This window comes from Ictidomys tridecemlineatus, chromosome 6 (genome assembly GCF_052094955.1).
Source record: "Ictidomys tridecemlineatus isolate mIctTri1 chromosome 6, mIctTri1.hap1, whole genome shotgun sequence".
NCBI classification, from domain to species: Eukaryota; Metazoa; Chordata; class Mammalia; order Rodentia; family Sciuridae; genus Ictidomys; species Ictidomys tridecemlineatus.
The window spans coordinates 63,828,206-63,847,399 of record NC_135482.1 but is presented as its reverse complement, the minus strand read 5'-3'; the positions used below and the strand labels follow the sequence as shown (position 1 = coordinate 63,847,399).

General features: G+C 38.4%; 1 protein-coding gene across 3 annotated transcripts in view; it reads right to left on the bottom strand.

The window, feature by feature from the left end:
- Window positions 1-1,465: 1,465 nt before the first annotated feature.
- Window positions 1,466-19,194, bottom strand: part of Slc11a2 (solute carrier family 11 member 2) — a 31,750-nt gene continuing 14,021 nt past the window's right edge. For 2 of the 3 annotated variants that reach the window (XM_005324950.5, XM_013358468.4), the window contains exons 5-17: window positions 18,672-18,791; window positions 16,719-16,825; window positions 16,155-16,225; window positions 15,983-16,050; window positions 14,492-14,647; window positions 13,657-13,815; window positions 12,572-12,658; window positions 11,501-11,620; window positions 11,219-11,368; window positions 10,642-10,715; window positions 9,907-10,060; window positions 8,320-8,373; window positions 1,466-2,112 (exon numbers count right to left, since the gene is read on the bottom strand). In XM_005324950.5, coding sequence (XP_005325007.3) covers window positions 2,035-2,112; window positions 8,320-8,373; window positions 9,907-10,060; window positions 10,642-10,715; window positions 11,219-11,368; window positions 11,501-11,620; window positions 12,572-12,658; window positions 13,657-13,815; window positions 14,492-14,647; window positions 15,983-16,050; window positions 16,155-16,225; window positions 16,719-16,825; window positions 18,672-18,791 — 1,398 coding nt within the window. In that variant the 3' untranslated portion in view covers window positions 1,466-2,034. The remainder of the gene's footprint in view (window positions 2,113-8,319; window positions 8,374-9,906; window positions 10,061-10,641; window positions 10,716-11,218; window positions 11,369-11,500; window positions 11,621-12,571; window positions 12,659-13,656; window positions 13,816-14,491; window positions 14,648-15,982; window positions 16,051-16,154; window positions 16,226-16,718; window positions 16,826-18,671; window positions 18,792-19,194) is intronic. The other variant, XM_040280636.2, reaches the window with a different exon arrangement.

Genomic DNA, 19,194 nt, shown 5'->3' with positions numbered 1-19,194 from the left:
CAGATAAGTTTTTCAGTATAAAAACACTGAAACTTCAAATTTTCAAGTGAGAACTTGTAATTCATGTTAATTCACTCTCAATTTTAAGATCTGAAGGACACTAACCTAGGCTGTAGTGTTGCTGCTCTTTTCTGAACTCTCAAGAGCCCCTGAAGTAGAAATGAGGGAATTTTAAAGAGTCATTTAAGAAAACTCTCTGATGCTTAGAAGGTCAAATCATTATAATGTAGGTAGGCGATGTATGGATTAAAAAAGAAAGAAAAAGAAAAACCAAAAAAGGTAATAAGTTTTTATGCTTTTGTTTTGATCTGTTGTGGTACTTGGAATTAAACCCAGGGGCACTCTATTACCAAGCTGCATCCTCAATTTGAGACAGAGAGTTTTCCTAAGATGCTGCCCTCAAACTTACAATATTCTTGCCTTAGCCTCCTGAGTAGCACCATCAAGCCCAGCAGGTAATAAGTTTTAAAATAAGGCAGAGAGGTCAGACATTTCACTTTAATGCTGAAGAGGAAAGTAAAGTTCAAAGTCACACAAAGGCTGCAGGGTTTGCAAATTCAACCTTGGAAATCAGATGGAAATAATGAGTGATATCTGGGGTATATGCCACCCTGGGGTATATGGCATTGGAAAAAAGATAGCTGCCATTCAGTTCTAGCCAAGTGCACTTCCATGCAGGAATGTGGGTCCAGTGTGGCATTTCTTCTGACTCTCCAATCAGATAATTATAAAACTTTTATTTATATATGTATGCATGTAAGCATGCTGGATAGAATCAAACCCAGGGCTTTGTGCATGCTAGACAAGCACTCTACCAATGAGCTATATCCCTAGCCCAAATTTAAATCAAAGAACTTTTTCATTATAAATATTTTAAGAAAGAAAATTAATAGTATCAGGGATCAAAAAAATTTACTAACTACATGTCAACAGGCAGTTTGTGATAATGTAGACTAATTTTCCCAATCCCAGTCTAGTAGTAATCTCATACTTCTTGGTACAAATATCTTATAATGAAATGCTTAGCATTCCCTAGGACATTCAACAAAATAAATATTAGCTACTCCTAGAAACAGACTTTGGACCTAGAAATGGTATTTGGAGTATTAATGGGAAAAGTGGAAAGAAAAGACATTGTAGAATTATACAAATATTAGAAAGAATATTAATTCTTTGATTGTGTTGTGTCAGGACTTAGAAGAATGAAATGCTATGTTTCTTCTTTTTCTATCTAAAACTCAAATGCTAGAATAGGCTGAGTTACACTACAGTGTAGGAAAACAATTGATTATCACTTAAAATATGGTTTCTAAATTTGTTACTACATATTAAGCAGGTTGACAAATAACATTGTATCTCTGGTTTAATAACTATAAAAAATTTAAAGAAAAATGATAACAAAGACAATACTAATTACAAAGTATGCAGGTAACCAGGGTTAAATAAGATCACCAAACAGAAGAAATGATTTCTTTAGAAATGATGGTTAATATTAGTAGATACCAAGTATGTAATGTGGCTGATTACAATCAAAGTAAAATGTAACTGGCATAGTAAAGTATCACTTTATAAGACAGTCAATTGGATCAGTTCATTGTGAGAAAAAGAACATTTCCTTTCCCTTCTCACTTGTGATCCAAAGATGTAATTTACTTGAAGAATGTTTTTTTTTAAAAAAAAATACAAAATATCCATTAGTTTTATATAACATTAAAATCTTACCCAAACTGATGTTCAGGTTTACATAAATATATATAGATATATATTTTTTAAATCCCAAAAGTCAAGACACACCCCATAGGGGTATGTGGCCAGCACAGGTAATCATTTAACTCTGGCTATTGTTTGTTGTGAGGTGGGTGGGTCGATGACCTAAATTTATAGTTGTCAGTTTTTAATCCCATTCCCATGAGGAAATCTTTGCCTTTGTTCAAATGAACAAAACTCACCTCCAAACTAACAGAGGTATGTTAAGACAGCTGGCACAATAGGGCTTAGAGAAAATGGTTCTTATACAGTCTCTCAGGCTGTTAGTCATCTTGACATAAGTGAGTCAGCATCCACGGTGTTCAGAAGGTAGAGTTCAGGCTGAGCTGTCAATCCCAGGTGGTACTAAGGACAAAAAGGTGAAAGAGAATTAGACTGATTTTCAAGTAATTAAATACTGAAATGGGTATTTAAGTACCTATAGTCAGCATATTAATTTAAACCTTTTTTAGTACTGCTGTTTTTCTTTCGGAAAAGACATAGCTAACACATGATTTCTGATATTTAAAATGACAGAGCTGCTGAGATAGGTAAGGATAAAGATAGTGCCAATGTCCTCAGTAAAAGAGGCACATTGCCCCATGTTAGGACTTCAGACTAGGATGAGAGCAAACATGCACTGTTTTGTATTTTCATTCTGTATGTATTGGAAATCAGATTTCAAACTGTCTAACTCCTGAGCATTGTAATCCTGACCCCATTATCCTTTGACACCCAAACAGAGAAAAGCCTTTTACTTAAAAACAAAAAGATAATGTAAAGACAGACAAGATAACCTATGGGTCTCAAATCTTTGCCAAACTGAATAAGAGTCATCTCAGCTGCTTTTTTTTTCTTCCCAGTAACAGGGGTTAAACCCAAGGGCACTCTGCCACTCTCCCACTCTCCCAAGGCCTTTTTATTTTTTAATTTTTAAAATTTTGAGACAGGGGTTGGGGGTTGTGGCTCGGTGGTAGAGCACTTGCCTAGCATGTATGAGGCACTGGGTTCGATTCCTGGCACCATATAAAAATAAAACCAAATAAATAAAGTATTGTGTCCATTTGCAACTAAAAAAAAAATATTTTAAAAACAAAATTTTGAGGCAGGTGTGTGCCCCCATGACCAGCTTTCACCTCAGCTGCTTCTAAACATTTCCACACCCCACTAGTACAGAACTGAATCCAGATGATTTGTCTTGAAATCTGGGAAGTTATAGTTTTTCTTCACTCTTTTTCTTTCCCCTGAATATAACTTGAGACAGTCACTGAGTCTCATTTTAGCTTTCGGTTATTACTCAGGACTTCAGGAACGTCACTGCCCTGGACCAACAGCCTGTAAGTTAAATGCAGAATGCAGACTATAAATAGAAAGAATTATTGCTTTTACAGGGTAGAGGAAAAGGCCCTGGAGTTGGCATCAAGCCCAAACTCCATCTCTTCCTATGATGCTAGTCATGTAATGTATCCTTCTGGAGCCTTATTCTACTGATTGGTAGAATGGAAATAAGTGTTACATTGGAAAATGACAAGTACACTAATATCCTTTCTCATACTACTCTATTTTAATAAATATACACAAATTTCACATTACTAATTGCCCTGTATAACCTCACAGGAGTCATCACAATGAAGGTGAAAAGATGACATACACCAGATGGTGCCAAGCACTGAGCCATTCTCAACTAGTGGGCTAGGAAGATGCTGGATGACCCTGGCCTTAGGGCAGGAAAACAGTTCTTCAGACCAGCTTGCTTCTTCACTTTAGTGCTTTATATCATAAGTTTCACTTACTAACAGCAATTGTCAAGACACACTGACAATTCATCGAAGCCTTTCCCAAAGACAGTGGGCTTCCTCAAAATGCAGTAAGCAAGGGCTGCATTTATAGTTCAATGACACCATACAGAGTTATCTCTTAGATGACTTAGTGGTTATGAGACATTGAGAAATGGGGCTCAGTGGCACAAGAATAGGCTAAAATGGTGACAGATAACGTGAATGAGTCAACCTATTATTAGTCTTAGCTATTATCAGTTTAAGACCACAAAAGGCCCTGACCATTTTCTAAGCCTGCCCAAAGCATTCAAACTTACTTCTTAAAATTTAACACAGGGACTGGGGCTGGGGCTCAGAGGTAGTGTGCTTGCCTAGCATGCATGAGGCACTGGTTTCAATCCTCAGCACCACATAAAAATAAATAAAGGTATTGTGTCTATCTACAACTAAAAAAAAAAAAATTCTAAAAAAATTAACACAGCCAAAGTCTACCAGTTGGCAACTTCTGATCTAAATCATATTCAAGCATTAATCAGAGTATCAAGCAAATGATTTGATGAGTTGGTGTTGCTAAACAAAACTTGGTGTCTTAATCCAGTGTGAATAGTACACTGTAATACAAGATGGTTTGAGATGAACATGTGGGCTCTGACATTAAAAGAGAAACTGCCCACTGCCCATTTATTAGCAATGTCATACAGGTGAGTTACTTTTGGCTTTTCATTTGCCTCATTTATATAGAAGTTAATCCTCTTTGTTATAAGGTTTGAATGAGACAACGCAAATGCTCAAACCAGAACTAGCACATGGTAATAATTTAGCCATTCTTACATTCAATTCATATGCTAAAGTGCTGGGCAAGACTAATATGCTTAGATTCATTTGTCTTAACAATGAAGATGCAAAAGTATTCTGAAGGGCAGAGTTAGAGGAAATATCTCAAACTGGGGTCTTCAAATTGTTTTGTATCCTATTAGTTCTGAATAAACCAAAATTAAGAACAGAGAACTAAGTGAAGGACACCAATATGAAGAAATTCTACAGGATTACTTAGGGTATTCAACTCCTATAAGAAGGCAGGGAAAGCTTTAAATACAAAGGAAAAATGAAGTTCTAATGACACTCTTGGGATAAATCAAGTGCTGACTTAGATTTTCCCATCATATGTCTGGGGACAGAGCCAGAAGTTTGTTATGCCAGAGCTTTGCCTTTGTTTTTAACAAAGGGTGCCAATATTTCCATATATGTCAGAGCTGCCAAAATGTCCATGTTTACACGGTACTGAGGATTAGAACCCAGGGGCATTCTACCACAGAGCTATGCTCTGAGCCTTTTTTTTTTTTTTAATATTTATCTTTATTTTATTTTTACGTGGTGTTGAGGATAGAACCCAGGGCCTTGCACGTGCTAGGCAAGCACTCGACCACTGAGCCACAACCCCAGCCCTACTCTGAACCCTTTTTAAATTTTTCATTTTGAGATAAGGTCTCACTAAGTTGCCCAAACTTATAATCCTCAAACTTGTTACCTCAAACTTGCAATCCTCCTGTTTTAGACTCCTCAGTAGCTAGAATTACACACATGCACTATCATGTTTGACTTGACAATCCAGTTTTTAGTGTGTGTGTGTGTGTGTGTGTGTGTGTGTGTGTGTGTGTGTGTGAGTGATGTTGGGGATCAAACCCAGGACCTCTTGCATGCGAGTAGGCACTTCATCACTAAGTCACATCCCCAGCCTTCTCATTTGTTTCTAATCTAATTTTGGTTTCTTTCCTCATACTAATTTTTGGTGGCAGCAATTACAGAATGTAAAACTACTTAAATGGCGAAACAAGACTAAAAAGAGACAAGTATTTACCTTATAATACAGAAAGGTAGGATTAAACTTCAAGTTTAAAAATGGTAAAGGTGTGACTTTTAGGTATAGCCAAACAATCTACAAGCCCAAATTTGTAATCCTAGATGTGTAAACAGAAATTAGTGTCTTGGTGAAAACTAGCCAGTCATCTTTTTTTTTTTTTCCTTCAGTAATGCAGATTGAACCCAGCTGTGCTCTACCACTGAATTACATCCATAGCCCTTTTATATTTTTATTTTGAGACAATGTCTTGCTAAATTGCCAAGGCTGGCCTCAAACTTGTAGTTCTACTGTTGAAACCTCTTGAGTTACTGGGATTAACGATATGTGTTACTGTGCCCAGCTCTAAACCCAACCTTTTGGTGACTAAATCCATTTAATGTCTCTATCCCTTCAAAGAGAGAAGCACTAAGTTGTATGGGTTTAGTGTGTCATTCCAGATGGTAACTAATATTTCAGTATTTCTATATCAAAGTTGTTGAGACACCATTAATAAAATATTTCAAGATTAAAAAAAAAGCAAACAATAACCAGGAAACCAAATTGGAAAAGGAAAAAAAATTTTAATTACAAATCAAGTTCACATATTGTTAAATGGGTACTAAAAGTTTGGTTTTAACCACTTCTAACATCACTAGCTCCTAGAACCTCACAGGAGACAAATTTAAATTTTTTCACCATGCCTATTAATTTCCAGCATATTGTAGCAGTACAATTATTTCATTTATGGACATTTAAGTCACATTTAAGGACAATAAGAACCACTTTGAAAAAATACAATTGTATATCCTTAAACATTCCACAAAAACATACTGCCAAAAATAAAAATGCACATGCTGGCATTGGAGGACTTAAATTTCTACATATTGGTTTTAACACTCAAAGTACTGGTTGAAGTATACCTTCTCTCTGCGAGGACAGAATGAATTAAGATACTGTTTCTGATGCTGTAAACAGTACAATCATAGCACTATAAAATACAATTTAACTGGGAAGATACATTCAATCATTATAAGTCAGAAATATTAGCTTTTGCCTGGATTCCTAAATGTTTGTAAATTTAAGACTGGCTGGACCCGCCAGGCCTAGGACAAAGGCAAATGTTACTATACAACCTTTACAAGGATTTATATATATATCATTTTGGATTTTTCCTATTGCAGCCAAATAATAACTTAACATGTCAGATCTTGATATTGTCAGAATAACTTCAGGACCAGTTTGGAGAATGATGGTAGTAGGGGGAGAGGGCAGGTATGAGGGGGAACAGTTAGTGGAACGGTTATCTGTGATTCTTTACTGCATTACCGCAGGGGCAAAGAAAAATGATAGTCAGTGAAACACAGTACTTTACCCTTAATGCCTCATAAAAGACTGTCTGTGCTTTTGACTATGTGCAAAATGTCAGTAATAATCTTTTGCAGACTCAGATGAACAGAGAACGTCAATCAACCGGGACTCCAGAAGGAAAGCTCCAAAAATGAGAAGTCCTTCCATGTCATTCCCATTACCGTTCTCACCAGATTATGGCCTCGGAACACTTTTGCTTATTGATCTCCAACAGACAAATGTGATTTGATTTGACAGAATCACACAGCCTCAGGCTCCACAAGTAAAAATGTCAGAAGTGGCTGAAAGAGCAGCAGCTCCATGCTGAAGACACCCATTTCCTCTAACTCCAGAGCTCCGCCATGTGGTCTGTTTTCCCTCTGAGGGAACTGCTGAAGAGAGGTAGCCTGGTGCCACCTTGCTGAGGGAACTTGGAACCACAGCAACAACTACTGACTTGCTGACACAGCATGCTTTGTAATGGTTAGGTCCATATAGCTCCTGAGACTGCTTTGCAAGACATCTTGAACATGCAGCTGAGTGTTGCATCAGAGAAACATGATTTGGGCAAGAGGTGTCTTTCAGGAATAAAGCAGATGGTTCTTCTTTCCCTTCTGAGTCTTCTCTCCCCACCCCCAAAGTCTCATGAGAAAGTCAGTTTATAAATGCTGCTATCTTTTTCTATCACCCCCCTCTTAAAGGAGGAGGGTGACGTTTTTATAACTACATGTACTCAAGAGTAAACGTCAGGAAAGTTCTGTGGTAAGAGGTGTTATTAACCTCAGACTCCCACAAAAATCCTGGTAACCTTTCAATCTCTGAGAAAAACCTTCAGACGTGATTAGTAACCACCAGGTACAGGTGGGTTTTGCTGTTTGTTCATTTTTTACCTTTATTATGCATTCCCACCCCACTTAACTTCTGCTGAGAAACTTAAAGTGGAAGAAAGTTAAAAGAATCCTGAACCTGATAGAGGCAGAGCTATCTTGATTTTATATGTTATATGGATGAAATCACTAGTTGAGATTTTTATAATTAAAATAATTGAAAGAATATGCATAAAAGTATTTCTCAGCCTCTCAAATCCATTATCTTCTGACAAACAAAACTTACAAAACTACCACATCTGCACTTTGTATTATGAAAAATTCTACTATATTTCTAACTTTTTAAAAAACATAAAAGCTGGTTTAGAATCATGCATGAGAATTTTCCTTCAAAAGGCTAAAATAAACTGGCTCTTGGGTAGCTACTTAAGAATTTAGTGTTGGAATGACAGCAGCAAATATTAACTTTTCAAAGATGCTACCTAATCCAGTTCTTAGATCTCAGGTAAGTTGTCAGAAAGGGAAACAAACAAACAACATTAACAAACAAACAAACAAACAAAAAAACCCTTCATCTTTCAAATGAACATGAAACAAAGGCTTTTCCAACCAGAATTTGAGTCTGTGCAACAGCACATACTTATGGCTATGTTCACACAGTAAACCATAGAAACACACTGGCTCTGATGGCTACCTGCGGAAGACAGACAGACTGATCCAGTGTTTACTTAGTATAGTCACTGGTGGCTTCTTCAGTCATCAGGACTTTAGAGATGCTTACCGTGTGACCACAGTCCAGGAAGGACATGCCCAGTGCAATCAAACATTGCCAACCCTAGAAGATAAAACACAATCATCATTCACCAGGCTCTGTGAAAAACCCTCTCACCCAGCATGACTGCTCATAAGGTTCTGCTCAAATGCAACTGATCCCTTCCTTAAACATCTAACTTTGTCCACCTTGGGGATTTCTACAACTAAGGTTGCCCAACTAACTCTCCCAACCTCATGCCCCCTTCAAAACTTCCTGGAATCTGCCTTCCTCAACAAGTTTGTCCTGCTATTTAAATACTGAGTTCTCTCTGTTCCTGCTGCTCTGTCTGTGGCTTATTTCTCTAACCCTGATGACCACTTTGTTTCAATCTCCTGCAACTCCCCATCATAAGGAATGGGAAGAATAACTGACAAAGACAATGGCATAGTCTTCTGAGCTTCTCCATGAAGTTCTATTTGGGAGATAAACAGCAGAAATCTTCACCTTGGAAAATGGAACTTCAACAATCACACTAGCAGTATCACGCTAAGGACAACTCAGCAGCTTCATACACAATTTATATGAAGGAAGGATTCTCCTGACTAATAAGAAAATTTTCAAAGCAACTGCAGTCAAGGATATATTCAATTACTTAGATTTCCTAGATCCTAGGGTCACAATAACCCTTGTTTGATTGAGGTTTATTTGGAAAGGAAAGAGAATGGATATTCCAATCTAAGACACACTTTTCCAATATTCACTAATGTTGTTTTTTCAATCAGATACCTAACCTGTGGCAAACACTGGCATGAGGAATAGGTTAATGTTCTAGAGATCAATAGCACATCTCCAGCCTCCATTTTTAACCATTTCTGTAGCAGAAATGGCAAAAATCCTGCTGCTTCTTATTCCCAACTCTCGTGTTTTCCAGAGACATCTATTTAAAGTAGGGAGGTAGATTTTTTGTTATTGCTATAACTTTAGCAATTTTCACTAATATTAGCAATGTTAAAGATCAAGAAAACAGAATACATAATTCCATGTTCCCAAGACAACTACAATTATCACTTTTACAGAATTTACTCCAGACTTTAAAAAAAATTTTGGATAATTTGGGTACAAATAATTTTGCATTCTTTTTGCATTGTTGCTATAGTTTTATAACCAGGATTTTCCAGATAACTCCAGAATAATTCAAAGGGAAAACACTATTTACTTACTTCCTTAAACAGTAAGTAGTAGAGCGGTGCCAAGCCATGAGCCTATCTGTATCCCACCCCAGTGCTCTAAATCTCACTGATCAGTCTCCTTCAATTCCATCTTCTACTACTCTCCACTCTATATACTGTTACCTTTTTTTAATTTTCTCAAACATTACTACACCTTCTTTTTAAAAATTAAGAAACTATAAACAAGCGTTAGAATAATGCTAGCCCTTAGGAACCAAAGTAAATAAAATGATTAGAAATATAAATAGCTGATTATTAAACTACCTCAATGACCAGGAGGCAGAGTGCCTTTTGCTCTTTAGAGTCTATTCATTTCTGAATGTCAGGTAGCCGTCTTCTACCATCCCAGATACCCATGCCCCTGCCTCATCAAGACTGTACTTACCAAGTAGAACACAAACCCCAGATAAGCCACACTGATCACAGCCGCCACGACATACAACACCACATGCCCTAGTTCCTGGACATAAACCACTACAAAGTACATGTTGATAGAAGACACAATAAGGACCAAGATCCCACCAGCAATCCTCCAGCCTCTGTGAAAGAATCAACACAGTCACTGGTGGAAAAATTCAGTCTGGCCATAGACAGAAAAGGAAATGGCATTTTGAGGGGTAAACAGGACAAGAGTTAGAGTCACTGAAAAAGGAACTGAAAAATAGTTCTTATTATGTCCCAGATTTGCTTAAATAAGTCAGACAATTATAGGAAGAAGGAAAGAAAAAAATACTATTAAGTAAACCCTAATATTTAAGACTATAGAAAAGTAACAAGGCTTAGAAATACAAAGAGCCATCTGAGGAGAGTCCTTTGAAATGCAACAATTCATTTCAAATATCCCATATCCACTTAAGGTATATATAAAAGGCATTAACTTATGCCTTACTAAGATCAGTGGCTAAAGCTAAAGAGTTAAAGCCCCAAAACTGAACTAAAAAAGGGTTTTCTTGCCTTTACTATATTTATATTCTCCATTTTCTAAGCCAAAGAGGAAGCAGATAGCAATCACCTCTCAAAGCATATAGTTCCCCTATATAACTCATTTCTCAGTGAACTATTGATGCCCTTCTCCCATATATCAGCATCCTCATGGTAGAAGTAGGATGAGTACACTCACATTCCATTGGAAAAGTCATTCATTACTGGCCGCAAGCTTGTGAATGTGAGAATGGGTATGAGAGCAAAAGGAAGCTGGAAAACAGAACAGTACAGTTAGTGCAAGGAAAATATAATAAAACAGGCCTCTCTTACTTCATGAGAAATAGTTATAACTATCAGCCTGACATGCTTCAAGAATTGTTGACATCTGCCAAGTTGTCATTAATCTAGCATGAATGATGATCTAAGTGTCTTTACAAATACTGCATCTGACTTGTCTTATTAACATACATGTCTTATTGACATACCACCATGTCCCATAGTTCACTTAATGCTTGCTAGATTAATGAACTACAATTTTGTGTTCCATATTTAAGTATATAGTTCATAATTCCCACTCAATAGGACTGAAAAACAAAACTATTCCTAAAACTTACTTAGATGGCAATATTTCATATACATTTTCTGCATTACAAGACCCAGGCCTCTTTCTTCATCTCCATTTCCCCACTAAACCCAACACAAGGCTTGCTACACTAGGGCAGTATTTAATATTATCTGACTATGTGGGATGAGTTTCCCCAGACCCTGCTCACCTGTAAGCTCTGCAGAACATTCAGGAAGTCATTCATCCCTGTTAGATGCTCTACATCTTGGAAGACAGCAACAAGCAGAGTGGGGATGATAGCAATAGAGCGTGTCAGAATCACTCGAGCAAAACGTGACCATTTTAGGTTTAGGAATCCCTGAAAGAAAACACAGGAATAGGATAACAGGCTGGACCAGGAAGAAGAAAAAGGGGTTACGGAGAGACTTTAGAAGGGACCAAGAAATATCTAAGGATTAGTCACCTCCCTCTGTTCAACAGAAGCACATACCTCCATGACAAACTGACCAGAATAGGTTCCTGTCATGGTGGAGCTCTGTCCAGCAGCCAAGATCCCCACTGCCCAGATGTAGAGTGCAGCAGGCCCGAAGTAACATCCCAGCACAACACCCTGGGACAGGCAAGGGAGAAGATATGCCTGAGTCAGTCATCTGCATAGAAAACACCCCAAACACCATTTCTCTGTGACATTTCTCCCTCTTCTTTGCCAAGAATCACCTACACTAGAAACTATGCTAGGCACTGTCCCAAAAGTAGGCTCAGGTCTCGATCTGATTCTAGAGGCTTTCAGTCTCAACAGTTGCTGGATGGTCCTTCATTCCTCAGCCTACTCTCTTCACTTCTCTAAGCGTCTAAAGTCTTGATCTCCATCTACCATCTTAAATTCTGAAAAAACACAAGCCTAACCACATTTCCCAAATTGTTCTCCTTAACACACTCTTCTAGAAAATGGCAAAAGTGCAAGAACAAGTCAAATAAATATGGGAGATGCTGTATACTATATATTCAACTCTTGGAAGGTCACAAAGGGACCACTTAATGGGACAGAAATCCCCTATAAATAAGAAAAAAGGGGGTTACGGAGAGACCTTAGAAGGGACATTTTCTTTATTCCTTTTTTAAAAAACTGTATTGGGGATTAAACCCAGGGCACACAATCATTGAGCAACATTCCCAGTTTTATTTTAAGATAGGGTCTCGATAAGTTGCCCAGCCTGGCCTTGCAATCCACCTGTCGTAGCCTCTCATGCCACTGGGATTACAGGCACGTACTACCATGCCTGACTACATTTTTTTATAGTCACCCCATTAACATCCTGTAAAAGAATGTACTATACTATGAGTTTGGGAACAGCTAGCATACAATCCACCTTTTCAACTGATCCTCTATTCCCTCCCATGTAATCCAAAATGTTTATCTGGCATCTGGACCTTTAAAATAAATGATACTCCAGGGGAGATAAACCTGCTCAGAAATGAAGTGAAGTCACTAAGACCAGAAAATATGCTGAGAAGATTGAGTCACAAACAAAGAAAAAAAACATAACCTCCAGAGGCTTACCCCTTTGTAGATATCCACAGCCAGAGTTGAATTATCTTCAGGGAAAAGGCCAGCATAGGGACTGCTGCTATTTTTACACACATCAACCTAGAACCCAAAAATGTTTAAGAGCAACTTTTATTTCACAGGCCAGGACCAGATGAGAAAAGCTCTCCAATACATCACATACATGCCCTCTCAAGAGGCAGCTAGAAGACTGGGGTTGTAGCTCTGTGACAGAGCACTTGCCTAGCATGTGTGAGGCACTGGGTAGCATCCTTGGCACCATAAAAAATAGATAGATAGATGGATAGATAGACAAAGGTATTGTGGTCCATCTACAACTAAATAAAATAATAATAATAATAATACACAGCTAGAGAAAAAAAACCCTGGATACAGGTGGTGATGGGGACAGAAAAAGGCAGCACTCTTACTTGGGATCCTCCTCCACAATTTTTCCACATTCCACACTTGCAAAGAGCATGTCATCAAAGTCTTTACTGAGTTAGAACAGATATGGCAATACATAAACACTGGGGCATTTTAATGAGGACTAGAGGAGAGGCCCTCAAGAAGGCTTCAAACATGAAAGGACACCCAGGACAGGAAGCCCTTAGTCAAAGCAAAGCCAGCAGTCAGAGGTCTTGCTGGCAGGAAATAAATGAGTCAAAACTACATAGGCAGTCAGAAATCTGGACACAGAATTCAAAATGACAAAACAAAGCCTATCCTGGTCATACTTTCTGTTTCCTGTTTGCCAACTCTTCCCAAGCTGACATCTCAAATGGCAAGACTGACCAGCAAGCAGGCAGAAGTTAATAGGAAACAAAAGGGAATAATAAAGAGCTGAAGAGACTGAAGCCACCTACATGACAGCTGAGGCCAGCTTCCTTCCCAGACAGAAGTGAGAACAGATGGGTCCAGGCTTCTTCAGCCACCACTATAGGCTGAGTGGTGCACAGTGACTGGGGTTGTGGAGTATAGCATGGGGGCCAAAGAATCATTTTCCTGGACTCTTAAGTCAATGTTGTACTTCCCTAACCCCATTCCAGCCTGCATTTTGCCCTAAAACTCAAGACCACCCCTGACCCAGGCTTACTTACCACCTGCTCATTGGTTTTCCCAAAAAATGCTTCAGCAAAGACTGAGACGACAAAGACGTTGATGATGAAGGAAACAAAGAGGGCAATGCAGGATTCAATGAAAAAGTACTTGTTGGCTTCTCGGACTTCCTGCTTATTGGCGCGGTTTACCTGTCTAGACTAGGGAGATAACAGCAGCATTCATTTTTGGAGTACATGGAAATGAGTTTCTTGGGAGTATTTCAGGACTTTGGATATCAGTCCTGAAATGTCAGCAGAGAGATTCAGAGGGCAAACAACTGACTAGATGAAATGGGGGAGACCCAAGACTTACCTATATCCTAGTTCACTAAGCAATTAAAAACTCCATTCCCTTGGAGAGCACTGTGCATTTTCCAAATAGGGACCAGGGACTAAGTACTACTGACTCTCGGATATTGTGACAGGAAGGACCACCGACCTACAAAAACAGGCTGATTTCGGTCCTAAAAATGTACAACCTGACTTATAAAGGTCTCTGAAATCATCCAGCAAAAGATTGCATAAGATTAATTGATAAAGTATGATTGGGCACCGTTACTACTGACTGCAAGGTCATTTAGCCCTGGAGATTTAAACATAAGAGGTTTGATGCACATTGAGGCCTTTAAGAACATCAGTCCTAGCTTCTCTGTGGGGTCACTAATCCCTCTTCAATTTACTGATAAAAACACAGCCCAAGAACATGCAGTTTATAAACTTCCAGCCTTGCTCCTTCAGGATTCTAGGAATTGCAAGCTAAGTTCTGTCCCTTGTAATAAAGGAAAAGATCTCATTAACTATCCAGATGGGCAATGACAAAAGGGCTTTTGCTCACCTTGACTAAGGCAGAATGTAGGTACATGTTGTGTGGCATAATGACAGCTCCCACGATGCCCACAGCCTGTTCAATCTGCGGGGTCTTACAGCCAGAACAAGATGGCACGAACATGCCCTTGAGAACCTGGCTCTGGCTGGGTTTCACTGTAATATACTACATATCAACATAACAATTATTAGCCTTCATGAAACATGACACAGGAGCATAACATAGAACTAGGGAGCTCGTGGTATCCTTTTCTCCTTGCAACACTTTCTACAATAATCATCTAAAACAGTGAAGGATACAGATCCTCAAAAAACTAAGCAACAGCTAAAAACACTGGCACATGCCTTAGTTCCCAGATATTTGGGAGGCTAAGGCAAGAAGATTAGTTTAATTCAGAAGTTAGAAGCCAGCTTTGGAAACATAGTGAGACCTATCTCCTTAAAAACAAAAACAAGGGGCTGGGGTTGTGTTTCAGTGGTAGAGCGCTCGCTTCACATGTGCGAGACCCTGGGTTCAATCATCAGCACCAAATAAAAAAGTGAAATAAAGGTATTGTTTCCAACTATAACTAAAAAATATTAACAACAAACAAACAATCAAAAAAACAGAGGGGAAGTGAATGAGCACGGCATGCTTACCTAGGATGTGCAAGGCCCTGGATTCCCAACATACCCCCCTCCCCCCACACACACACAAATACCAAGCAACAAATGAGGCTTACTGCCAGGGAATCAGGGAATTCAAGACTAGATTCTCTAGAAATTCAATTCTTTATTATCAACATTTATGATGTGTCTGTTCACTTATATTAACTTAAAAATCACCTATTTCTGGCACAGTGTATAGTCAAAGTCTCATTCATAAAAATTTCTCATACATCCTTTTCCCAGATTCAGCATTTTTCTTGGAAACTTTAGGCCAAACTGCATAATCAACTCATAGATTAGATACAGTTTTTAAAGTTTAGCCAGGCCAGTAAGCAACAACAAGACAGAGAAAAGTGCTATTAATGCAAATAATGGTACTGACTTCTAAGAATATCTGATTGGGGCACAAAATAAACCAAGAAATATTCACTGTATCACCTATAATTCATTAACTCTTTGGATACAAAGAAAATTTAAGCTGAAATTAATATAAACTGAATAAACAAAAACAGAACCACTTTTGGCTAGCAATAAGAATAACCATGCAAACCCCTCCCTAACCCTCTCCAAGGCTGTTCTACTGTCAGGATGGCCAGTTTGGCACCAGGGAACCTATTCTGGAAAATAGCATCTCGTCATTTTGGAATAGGAATCTCTGAAGGCCTTCCTGCACATGGATTTTGACTATAGATTATATTCCTTCAAAATAAATAGCCCAGGGCTGAACTGGCTTTTTGTTGAAACATGCAATACCATTAAGCCATCCTAGCATTGTTACTGTCTTTTACAGTGAAAGACTAAACACAAAACAAAACCTGTTTTAAAAAACTAATGACCAGCATGTAACACTTGCCTCATATCCAAATGTGAGGGCCATAACTGTGATGAGAAAGCCAAAAAATGCTTCTAGCTTCCGCAAGCCTAAAGGGGAAATGTAGCAGTGAGCTCAAAGAAGGCACTTCCCCAGCAGCCATGTAATGGAAAGTGGCTCCTTTGATTGCCACCCTCATTCCCACTCGCCTTACCATATTTGTCCAAAAAGAGAAAAACAAAAGTATCTGCGATGGTGATGAGAACTCCACCCCACAGGGGAACCCTAGGTTAGAGATCAGAAATGGAGATTAAAGGAAAGAAACATTGAAAAACACCTTCCTCCCACTGATACGGAACACCTACAAGAAGCTAGGATGTAGGGGAGGAGGGACAGTGTCAGGGAGCCAGGCCTTGGATAGCTGAGGAGCAGAGCACTAACTTAAGCATGTTCACTCATGTACTGAGACAGATTTTTTTGGTCAGGAATCTGTAAAGTATAGGTCTTATCCTCAACGAGCTCACTATCTGTGGGATAAAATGACATACAAATAAACAATCAAATACAAAATACCACAGACTCTATAATAGAAGTATGTATAACCCACCATGGGAACAGAAGACTGCTGGGGGAGAGGAGGGTGGTTCCAGAAAGGCTCCACAAAAGTAATAATACTTCAGTTGAATCTTGAAAATTGAAAATGAGTTGAGTTTTCATTTTTGCCTTTACTTTGAAATCCAGGAAAACACTGTTAACTTTCCAGGGAAAACCCCCTCACCTTCCCACAGACAGGAGATTGATGGCAATGGCTGAGCCAATGACTTCTTGCATATCTGAGCCAATGATTGCCAACTCCACCATCAGCCACAGGATGATCCGTGGGACCTACACAGCCAAGAATGAAAGAAGTGGTTCTGATTATTCATTTCTAAGAACTTTTTCTATAGTTCTAGTCTAAAGGATTGCCAAAGATGATCCTTTATAAGGCTCTCTACTGGAGAGGAATCACCTGAACCTGGTCCTATTCAGTGTATCACTGCACTGTGATCCCCAGAAGGAAAAGGAAAATATGCTTCCAGGTTATGGACTATGTGAAGTTGCCAAGGTCAGCATGGCAACTCATTTACTTTTTTCTTCTTCCTTCCCATTTAAAATAGGAATGGAATTTTATTTACCATTATATTTCTTGCCTAAAAATAATTCTAAAAAGCTTTAGGGAAGAATAGTATGCCAATATGGTATAAGGGTCGAGAGAGAAAAGAAAACGACTACAAAAGAAAACACCTATTTTGACCATAGCTGGAGTTAACAAAACAAATATGAAAAGCCTGGGGGTGGGGGTGTGTCATTTCTAAAGTAATAATAATACACATGGCAAGTAAAAACAGATAAGCAAAAAGACCAGGATAAAGTAGTTGGAATTGGGTGGCATGTAGCAAAGTAGGAAAACACATATTTAATTAATGTTCTCTCACTGAAACCATAAAAAAACACTTTCATATGAAGAAAGAGAAGCTAGAAGAAATTATAAATTACCAAGGTTGTTTTATTTATTTATTTTTTTCTGTACTGGATATTGAACCCAGGGCTCTTCACCACTGAGCTACATCCCTAGCCATTCTTTTTTTTTTTTTAATTTTTAAAAATTTGTTCTAATATATGATAGTAGAATGCATTTTAGTACATCATACATAAATGGAGTATAACCTCTCATTCTTCTCATGGTACATGATGTAGAATAACACCAGTCATGTAATCATAAATGTACATAGGATAATAATGTCCAACTCATTTTACTATCCTTCCTATCTCTATACCCTCCCCTCCCTTCACTCCCCTCTGCCTAAAAACAGAGGTATTTATTTTTCACTTTGAGACAGGTTCTCATTAATTTGCTGAGACTGGCTTCAAAATTGCAATCCTCCTGCCTCAACCCTGAGTAGTTGGTATTATAGGTATACATCATTGAACTTGGCCCAAGGTTTTTTGAAAAACAGGCAAGAGTACTTAATATTTGTAGCCATCAAAAGAGCTTAAACTTCAAGGACACATGAAAAATAGCTCAGTATCTTATCCAAAGATGAAGCTATATTTAAAATGTCTTCCAGGACCACTGGGGGATGTAGTTCAGCAGTAGAAAACTTAACTAGTATATGCAAGGCTCTGGGTTTGTTCTCCAGCAATGAAAAATAAAAAAGTCTTCCAGACACAGTGTATTCCTGCCTTAGACATAGTAAGAAGGTCCCAAAACAACCTGAAGGAATCTGCAAAAATAGTATAACTCCTGGAGTGACAATAAATTTAAAAATACTTCACAAATACCCAAATCCTACCACATATGCTGTGTAGTAAAAGGAAAAAACTGACCTCTTTCAAAGTAATAGCAAAATAAACAACAAAGAAGAATCATATAATGAAAACTGATGGAGCAACATGGAGGGCTTGGGGAGAGCACCCTTCCCCTTCATGGGATGGGCACTGCTAGATTCCAGAAAGTGGAGTAAATGGTTTGCTCAAGCAGAATTTCTAACATTCTGGAAGCAAGTGAACTTTATGTTAGATTTTGAAGATTGGGGGAAACATGGCTTGGCAATAAGAGGGGCAGCAGGAGTTCCCTTAATACTCCAGTTCAAGTCCTCCAATATCTCAGTATACAGTGGGGTTAACACATATTGCCAGATACACAGATTACCAAATGGATGAGACACAAATAGCACAGAACACTGCTCACCTTGGGATACTGACGGTGACACACTTCAGCAAGATGTAGCCCAGTTACCACTCCCAGTCTAGCTGCAAGGCGCTGAAGCAGCAGACCCACTATGGTGGCCAACAGAAGGACCCAGAGCAGCTAAGAACAAAAAAAATCCCGAAGTATTCATCAGACAACTGAGTGTTGTTTTTTTTTTTTATTGTTGTTGTTGTTATTGTTTTGGTTTGGCTTTGGCAATATTAAAGGGAAACACTACATGCTGGAAAAGCCCATGTCAAGCATCAAAATAATCTGAGCTCTATATTAGTTACTTAACTTGACCTGCTCAGTACCATGTTCCTTTCTGAGCTGCTTCTCCCACTGCAATTTCTCCTTTGTTCAAGAAAATTACATGGATTAAATTAAAAAAAAAAAAAAACCAGATGGGAAAAACTTTTTATAGTAAGTGTCACTACCAATGAAGAACAACTTACCCTTAAACAATACAGGGTCTAGTGGAGTAGGAGCACCAATCACCTGTATAGATGAAAATCCACATTCC